Source organism: Gossypium hirsutum, chromosome D11, assembly GCF_007990345.1.
Source record: "Gossypium hirsutum isolate 1008001.06 chromosome D11, Gossypium_hirsutum_v2.1, whole genome shotgun sequence".
Lineage (NCBI taxonomy): Eukaryota > Viridiplantae > Streptophyta > Magnoliopsida > Malvales > Malvaceae > Gossypium > Gossypium hirsutum.
Window position 1 is genome coordinate 13,360,076 of NC_053447.1, and position 10,153 is coordinate 13,370,228.

Sequence of the window (10,153 nt, forward strand, 5' to 3'; positions counted from 1 at the left end):
GGCACCCAATTCTCATATTATTTGTTGTTCTTGGAATATTTCATTCTTTTCCAAGATACACGTTCCTAATTAATTTCTTTGTCATCCTTCTTCACTATTTTTGATAATTTACTCTTTCGAGCTATGCTCAGAACCAACTTTATTCTTACCCATTGTTGTGACATTTTTTGCAAACATGTTGCATTGGAATAATGATTAATGGACTAATAAAACTTTCACAAAGGAAGTTTTGCATATTACTCTGAAAAGTTTCTAAATAATATAGGAGCCTGAAACAGGACTATTATTTAAAGGTTGAAAATTTGAGAAGGAATAGTCTAGATTTAGACTTTCTCTTTGGATTTTGTTGTCAAATGCATTGGTTGAACAAGATGATAAGATGACGGGTTAATGACAAAGCTTAAATGAACAAGCAAGCAATGATCATCAGACAATAGGAAAAGGTTACCTCAGAGAAGAGAGCCTTCATTTGCGCAAGAGTCTTTGGCATGACACCCTAAGAATGGTGTAAGAAACCAAAACGATTCAGACCCTGTATCCTTGAATTGGGATAAGAGAGGATTGAGGAAAAGTCATATTTCTATCCTTGGATTACAGTGGGAGAATGATGGTACAAATTCTTTTGCCCCAGTGGATTAAACTTTAAGGTTTACAGTGGGGGGGCAACCTGGCTAAATGTTTTTCAGAAAAGATGGTCAAGCGAGAAGGCGATGTAGCACATCAGTCACAAAGCCTTAATAAACTTCGAGTAACGACAACCTAAGAGGGATCATTCTTAGAAAAATAAAATTCTGCATTCATGTAAACACCATTCACACATGTCTAGTTAGGAGCATTTGATTCATTTTGATCATGTCATCCTAATCATTAGGCATAATTAGGTTCATTATACATGGCATGTTCCCCAGAGAATAGATCAGTGAAAATCGAAAACAAAGCCTTGCCTCCATCGGTTGCAGTGGAGCTTGTTAAAGAAGCAGATCTTACCTTCCTACATTGACAGTGAAGCAGATCGGAAACAAAGCCTTGCCTCCATCGGTTGTAGTGGAGCTGGTTGAAGATAGCAGATTTTGCCTTCCTGCGTTAACAGCGAAACAGATCGAAAACAAAGCCTTACCTCTATCGATTATAGTGGAGCTGGTTAAAAATAGCAGATCTTGCCTTCATGCGTTAACAGCGAAGTAGATTGAAAACAAAGCCTTGCCTCCATCGGTTGCAGTGGAGCTAGTTAAAGATAGCAGATCTTGTCTTCCTACGTTAACAGCGAAACAGATCGAAAACAAAGCCTTGCCTCCATCGGTTGCAGTGGAGCTGGTTAAAGATAGCAGATCTTTCCTTCCTGCGTTAACAGCGAAGCTGATCGAAAACAAAGCCTTGCCTCCATTAGTTGCAGTGGAGCTGGTTAAAGATAGCAGATCTTTCTCTCCTGCGTCGAAAGTGAAGCAGATCGAAGATTACAAGTCCTATATCCCTGGCCAGCAGTGGAATAGGTTGGAAATTACAAGTCTTATCTCCCTAAGCAGTAGTGGAGCAGACAGAAGAAATCAATCCTATCTCCCTGAAGTTGTAGTGGAGCGGATTAAAACAATAGATCTTATCTCCCTAAGCAGTAGTGGAGCAGATCGCATCGGATCTTATCTCCCTGAAGTTGCAACGGAGCAGACTGAGAAAACAAGTCTTATCCCCCTGAAGTCACAGGGGGGCAGACTGAAGAATCGAATCCTATCTCCCTGATATTACAGTGGAGTGGATCGAAGCGCGAATTCCTATACCTCTGAAGATGCAATAGGATGGAATGGAGCCACTTGAAGAAAAAGAGCACCAATGTCCAAGCACAACCGGGCAAAATTGGTCCTCTTTAGTCTTTGCTCTATTCTCGTTACACGACAACGAGCAAAGAGGGGCAGCTATAATAGGCCCACTTTGCCCGGGCCCAAAATCACAAAGAAATAAAAACCAAAAAATAATTAAATGTCCGTTTGCAGAAATTTAAACCCAGATTATTAAACCCAAAATTCAAGCCCAAATATTAATACCCGAATAGCCCAACAAGCCTAAACCCAGCTACAACCCAAACCCAATTAAGCCCAAACTAAACAACTCGAATCCCAGAAACCCCTAGGGTTTCTGAAATACTCTTGCGCCTCAGCAGCAGTAGGCAGCAGAGTCAGACCCCGCGCATGCTGCGCCTCCGCGCCAGGTCCACACGTACCTCCTCTAGGCCGTACCTGCACACAAGCAAACAAGACGAAACAAACAGAAAACAACAGCAAATAAAAAAAAGTAAAAGATATTTTGTTGTAATTTTTCATTTTCTTTTTATTTTTGGCTATATAAAAGCCAAATACGCGTTATAAAAAGGTTACACACACAGAGGATATAATAGAAAAATCGAAAAAGTAAAAAGGCTGAGTTTTTTTTTGAGGTGATTTCCTTTTCAAAGTTTTCCTTTCTTTTTTCTTTCTGCCTTTCGGTTCCTTTTCGATTCATATCTCCTTTCTTCCTTTTTTATCAGAGATATATAAGAAGATATAAAAAAGGAGTGAAATTACCTTTTAACGGCGCCGTTGGATCTTCGCTCCCTCCGTCGCCGTCGGAGTCTGGGCGGAGATTAATCCACATTAAGACGGCCAGATTTTTAAGGGAAGAGTGGCTAGGGTTTTGCCAACCCGATTTAGGAACTGCTAAATGGGAGCTAATGACTTAGGTTTTTTTTATATATATATGGCAATTATATTAGCGAAACGGCACTGTTTGGGCCTTGCTTCGATGGCACCAAAACGGTGCCGTATTGGACCAAACCCGATGACCCGACCCAGACACCGATAGGTCCGCGTGTTCTGGCATGGGAAGGGATATTTGCGCAAATCGTCCCTCGGTTAATATAGCGTGTTTAAATAGATCTTTTATTTCCTTTAAATTTTGCCCCGCATTTTAATATTTTGTTTTAATTAGGCCCGCATAAAACGTTGTGTTTTGGGATGGAGGGAATATTTCCCATCTGGCCCCCATATAATCCGCGCGTTGCAATTTAGACCCCCCACTTTGTTTTAATTCTATTAATTTCGTGTAATTTAGACCTTTTTGTGATTTACCCCTTTTTATTCGTTTTTATTAATTAATTAATTTTATTTCTATTATTAGTACATGCGCATGTCATTTATTTATTTATTTATTTTATTTTTTATGGTACTTATCTAAATTAATATATGTATATGACTTTATGTATTTTGATATAATACTTATTTTTTAAATTTAATAGGATACTCTTATCTTATGAAGTATTTTTTTATTATTCTTTTATTATTAATTTCAAATTTACACATATGTATATATATATACTATTTATTTGAAATTTACTTTATTATAATTTCCCTTCTTTCATATTTCTTAAGTTATTTTAAATTTGTACAATTTCATGTGTTGATTTGTTTGGTGTTTCGATTGATTCTATATTTACTAGCCTTTGAATGTTTGCACAATATAGGATATAAAACTGTGGTTCTTATGTATGCAATATTGTTTATTCGTATTTTGAATCTAGGTTATGTATTAGCATATGTATTAATTTACGAATTATCATTTCGCGTCGTACAATCGTTTTTTATCATTCATTCAAGAGATTACAAATGTCAAAGTCATTTCATTCAAAAACTTCCAAAATAACGCGACACTCGGAATTTGGGATCCTCGAAAAGATTGTGTCTTAACTTACTGGATCCCAATCTTACTCGGGTTCTAAAAAATCGAATACCCTTTTTTAATTAAAACATAAATTAAAACTCATTCTCGGGAATTCGATACGTCGTGTCCTAATGTATTGGATGTGACATGTCGTTTTCTCGAAATGAAGATTTAAAAAATAATAAGGGCAACACTCAATGCTCGGAATTTTGAGAAATTGTGCTCTAACGTATTGGGCTTCGATTTTTCATCTGACTTAAAGCAATTGAATGTCCCTTTTTAAATTTCGCCACACGAGTTTTGAAAATCAAAAGACAAGCTTATTCTCGAGGATTAAAATGTCGTGCCCTAATGTATTGGGTGTGACGTTTTATTACTCTGAGACGAGAAGGTCTTTAGCACTCGCCTCGATTTATCCAAGCATCTTTTATAAAACTAATATTAATAAAAAAAGGGAAGGATCGTATTTTAAAATCTTTTTAAAATTTCGAAATTAAGACATTAAACAATCAATTCGGTACCAATTTTGGGCGTCACGAGGGTGCTAACCCTTCCTCGTGCGTAATTGACTCCCGAACCTGTTTTCTCAAAAATTCGCAGACTTAAAATTATTTTCAAGGTGATCCGATCGCAGTACAATAAAAGATCGGTGGCAACTCCCATTTTCATTTTCAAAATCGATCCCCATTTTTCAAAGAAAAAAATGGTTTCGACAATTACTTTTTAATAAACTATTCTCATCAAATTACCAAAATAATACATAAAATGCGAATTAGCTTATACTTTTTTAAATAGCTTTACTTTAGGTAAAATATATTTACTTTAATAATAAAATAAAGGGCTTTTATGAGTAAAAATCATAGATTAAGAGCTTATTTAACTACAAAAATAGGTTGAGGGCTTGTTTATTAAATAAAAAAGTGAGTTGAAGGGGAATAAAAAGAAAATAATAAATAAGGATGGCTTAGAAGGCAATTAGTCAAGTTTCAATTTTGGCGCTGACACACCCACAGCCGCACCAATTCACTTTTAAAATTCAAAATGGTAAATTTGCATGTCAGGTCCTTGAAACTGCAGAGAGTTACATTTTAGTTCTGTGCTGCCAATCTCTTTGGCACATTTTGTCAGGTCAATCACTTTGGCACCTTTGGTGCCGCCACAGATTTTTTTTGCAGGTTTTTGTTTTTTTTGTATATTTTAGTAAATAAAAAAATTTATAATATTTTGGTAAATAAAAAAAAGATAACATTTTGATTATTTTTTATTTTTTATAATAATTTTGTAAAAAACCAGGACAAAGTTCTAAATGGATTGCCAGCAGTGCAATGAAGTCACCATGGATATCCCCTAATTAGGAAAGCTTCCCTCTTTTTTCTTACTCTCTGTAGTAAGATAGATAAGAAATATGTGTGTTCAAATTTGTACAAATGTTTTCTTGATTGTGGATAAAAAGAATATTTCATTGAAAGTAATGGTTTAATAGCTGTAATCAGAAGCTTCCAAAGTTTTAGTCAACATCATAAATAATTTATTAGAAACGAAAGTGATACCATTAAGATCCGATAAGAACGATAGTGGTCGCCGGAGACGGTGACGGCTGCGCCGGACGGTGAAATGAGTGTAAAGTCATTAGGAGGGCAGTCAGGATTGAGGGCTTGATAAAGAAATGTTGATGGATTAAAATACAACATATTATAACGTGTAATCTTGGAAGTGACCAAGTACGATGAATCCTGACAATTTTTTATTTTCTTTCTGAGTCAAATTAGAAATGACCAAGTCCAGTCTTCCAGGTATGGTTCTTGACCTGACCCACGTGACGTCATACAACTTTCCTAAAAAAGTAGATTTTCATATATATATATATATATATATATTTTCGATTCAATCTCACTCTGCCTGCTTTCTTTCTTCTCTATATATGCAATACCACTGATATATTTTAATGCTAATTATTTGGATATTTGATATCTTAATTCTACTTTGATGCTTTGTAAACAATATATTTGTTTTTGGAATTTATATTCAGTTATTCAAATATATTCTTTTTTTGGTTAATTTCACAAATTTTTTTATATACATGTAATTATTTATTTCTACTTATTATAAAGTTTTTATTTGAATTGGTGTCGTAGGTTGATTGGATGTCAACTCAATTAGAAAATAACGAAAACACCCTTATTTTTCAAAAAAATTATATTATTTTTCAAGATATCTTTATCATTTTATATAGGAATTGAACTCATACATTTTTAATTATTTACATTTATACTTTACAATTCAACTAAAGCTCCTTTATTATTATTTTTATTTTGAATATAGTCCCATTTATTTATATCAACTTTTGACCAATATATTTATTTATATAATTATATTTTTAAAAAATCCGATATGGGACTATTTTAGGGGGTGGGTTTTTTTGTGTTAAAAAGAGACTGGGTGTGGGTTTTTTTTAAGTTTACAGACAAATTTTCACCATTAATTTTTGAAATGATCACTAAATAATAAAATTTATTAAATAAAAATATGTGATGATGTGTGTAATTTTAAAAGAAATTACACACTCTAAGTGAAGTCCATATAAAAATGGGTGTTTTATATGAAGTGAATTTGAATGATTAGGAAAGGAGAAACACAGATCGACATCAGGGAAAAGTTGTTCAAGTTTGAATCCAATATATAATAGTAACCAGACTGTAAATATATTGAAGTCAAGACAAACACATTTTTATGCTAAAAATTGGTGAAGTTTGAATTAAGGAAACTATCCACCCATATAGCAAAAGCGTAAATTGTAATTTTATACTAAACAAGAAAGTAGGGGACTAAGAGAGGGGAGGTCGCAATCAAAGTACACCAACCACCCATGTTTCCTATTTTGGTAGGACTTGCTAAATTCAACCAATTTAATACCAAAGTCCTTCAACGGCTTATCAAGACGGGGACGATGGATGGATGGGGGCTGAATCTGCACCATTTCTTTCACTAAACTAAGCAGCGACGCCAAAGCACGCCTCCTGTCGCTTTTAACTCACCTCAATTTCCTTCCCAACTCATTCATGATTCTACTATTTCAACTGTGACTTCTTTTTTTCAATGTACATTAATTGTTAGGTTAGTAAGCTGACTTCAATCTTGTTGGTGTATTAGTACATGGTGATGGTCATGCGCACATTGTTGGTGTTAATTATGTGTTGATAGAAATTAGAGATGGAGCTGTACTCTCTACTCTCCCCCTCTTTGTTAACCATGTTATCAGTTTAGGTTAAGGTCCTAGGTCCTTAAGCACTCAAATTCGAAGCATTTGTGCTATGTAAGTCTTTTAGGTGTGTTTTTAGTATAGATGGATTTTGTCGGATTTTTTATTTATTGTGTTTTGTATTGATTGAATTCTATTTTATAGTTGCTTGGACTTATATATTTATACTATAATTGTAGTAATAAACAGCTTTAAAAAAAAGTACAGATATAAATGTATGGTTGGTCGTATATTATTAAAGTGAAATATGTGTAGGGTTATTTAGCATGATTGTTATTCCCACCAAACCCAAACAGTTATTAGGCATTTCTTTTGGTTGATAGGAAATTGCCAATTACTTTTGATTGATTGCATGGGGCTAAATACTGTAAAAGTGGAGCATAAAGAAGTGATTGAAGTAGACCAACATTGACCCAGTGATGTGCCAAGAAAAGGCGTAGTTAAATGTTCTACTTGGTGATTAATCATGCGTGAGAAAAACAGTTAACATGAAAACAATGTGAAAGGAAAGCAAGGATAAGCAGGGCAGTGTGTGGTTCCCTTGTTTCATGAAATGGACAATCTGATATGTTTTCAACATTTAATAGTGTGTGTAAAAGGATGGAGGTTTGCCATTTCAGACTCATCGTTTTAAAAAATGTGCTTACCCTGCAGTAATTTGATTTCTCAGAAAGCAAACCAAATATCAATTGAAATCCACCCAGTCTTTATCAAATCTAATAAACAATAAATTTTGGTTTGATTAGGATAATGGGGAATTTTTATTTTATAAGAAAACAAATTGAATAAATTAAAAAAAAAACTACTAAGTAAATTATTAAACTTACAAAATTCCTAAAACATTTTATAAAATTCTGCTGAGGTTATGAAAAATTCCTTTTAGGCAGCACCATCTATCAAAGCTGCTTCCTAATAAAGAGGAAATTCCATGCCACGTTGTATCGAAAAGCTTCTGCCACGTGGGTGAAAGAAGCCAAAGTGTGGTGATATTGCGGTATCCATCACATCTTAAGCAATTTTGGGTCCAACCCCGCCGCCGTACGTCACTATTGACTCACGTGCGTAATTAATCTTCGTTTTCATCTCTTCTCCAAATTTTAATCCATTTTCTTGAAGAAGGAAAAATAATTCTAGTTCAAATCTGCCCTTACTATCTGGTATATAAAGTGTCCAAGGGTACTTCAAATGTTGCTGAGACCAAAACACAATTCATCATCCCCTCCCACAGAGAAAACAACAACAACCTCGATCGCCAAAATCTAAAGCCAAGTCCCAGCGGTTATGGAAGAACCCACTTTATTCCAAAATTCAACTACACCAGACTTCTCCCCTGAATCATCATCGTTTGGTTGCTGGGACGACCTTCTTCTTGACTACAATATTTCCATTCCTTTCAGCTTCAATGACTTAGATGAAATGATTTGGATGGATTCTTTGGGTGATGGACCCAAGGAATCCACAGAGTCCAACTCCACCAACAGTGTGAGGGAGGAAGAGGTCACCTCTGACGCTAATCATCCCAAGAAGGAAAAAAGTTACAGAGGGGTGAGGAAGAGGCCCTGGGGGAAATACGCCGCCGAGATTAGAGACTCGACCAGGAATGGCGTCAGGGTCTGGCTTGGAACATTTGACAGCGCCGAAGCAGCCGCCATAGCCTACGATCAAGCCGCATTTTCGATGAAAGGGTCATTGGCTACTCTGAATTTCCCGGTGGAAGTGGTGAGGGAATCGCTTCAGGACATCAAGTATCGATGTGAGGAGGGTTGCTCCCCTGTTGTGGCTCTTAAAAAGAGGCACTGCTTAAGGAAAAGATCCAAGTCCAGCAACAAAAACACCAAACAAAACGTGGCCCCAACGCCATTGCAACATCAAAATTTAGTGGTGTTGGAGGATTTAGGAGCTGATTACTTGGAACAGCTTCTAACTTCATGTGAAACGGAGACTAATGTTCCTTGGTAGAATTTCTCTCTCTCTCTCTAACTTTTTCTTTTCTTTTCTTTTCTTTTCTTGGTCTCATTGAATCCGGGGAGGTCGCAACTTTTGTTGATGGAGGGTGAACTTTAGAAGTGCTCAATCTTGTTTCATGTTTCATCTTATGTGATTTTATTTGTTTAGTTTGTTTTATGTTTTTTTCCCTTTTTCTTGTAAAGTTGAAACTTTGGAAAATGTAGATAAAACTCACCTTTCATAGTGTCTGCTTCAATTATCGCGGAATGCTGCGGGGCAGGATTCTAACTGCTTCCTCCTGTATGACCCACTTTATTTATATATATTGTTTAAAGATTGCAGACGAGGTCTACGCATAGAAATGATCAAATTTGTTAAATTAATTTGTAACTAAAAAAATAATACTAATTCCTGTAAATATTATATGTGAAGGGAAAAAAAACACAATTCCATGAATGAGATAAAACAACAAATGCTGAAAGACTAAAGTCTAGTCGTAAATATTTTCATTTGAGAATGTTAAACTAAGTCTACAGCATACTCAACCACAAACTCAATTCTAGTATTGAGATAAACAAATATCAAATAAGTATATATAAGTTATGTTCTTTTTGATACAATAATTGGAATTATCCATAGTTTTTTCTCAACATACTCCAATACTCCAACTCACAGTAATAATGATGCCCATATCAATCGAGCACATTATAGGATCATTAAAATCATATCATATTTAACGAAATTTAAATTAAGACAAAATTTAGATTGAGAATCTAATTATCCAAATATGTAAATTAGACTTACCCTCCTTGACATTAATATTAATAACAAATGATTGTGGTGAAAGGATAAAGAAAAGCAAAAGAAAACCATTGAGTCATATCATGTGGATTAGAAACGTTGAATACATCTTTGAATTCAAAAGAAAAAAAAAGACATTGGATTTTACAAAATTTTAAGTAAATGGCATATTTAAAAAAAGGGTAAGAGTTGATAAATACATTGGCATTAGATTTCACAGTTTTTGTAGTATTAAGGTAGCATTGCCATTGGAGTTCAGGTTTAGATTGTCTTAAAAAAAAAATCTTGATATAACTAATTAATTTACTCATAACAAAGTGGAGAGTTTGAGTAATTTATTTTATAAAAGAATAAGACAGTTTATTTAAATATACAAGTGGCAGTTCAAGTTAAAAAGAGATCAACATGGAATTTAAAACAAATAAAATCTGAATTATTTCTATAGATGTTTTCAGATATAAG

At 34.5% G+C, this 10,153-nt stretch overlaps 1 protein-coding gene across 1 annotated transcript; it reads left to right on the forward strand.

The window, feature by feature from the left end:
• The first annotated feature begins 7,784 nt into the window (after nucleotides 1–7,784).
• LOC107923059 (ethylene-response factor C3) lies at nucleotides 7,785–9,337 on the forward strand. Its single transcript, XM_016853270.2, has one exon. The coding sequence runs from the start codon at nucleotides 8,225–8,227 to the stop codon at nucleotides 8,900–8,902; it is 678 nt and encodes a 225-aa protein (XP_016708759.1). The 5' UTR covers nucleotides 7,785–8,224; the 3' UTR covers nucleotides 8,903–9,337.
• Nucleotides 9,338–10,153: the final 816 nt, after the last annotated feature.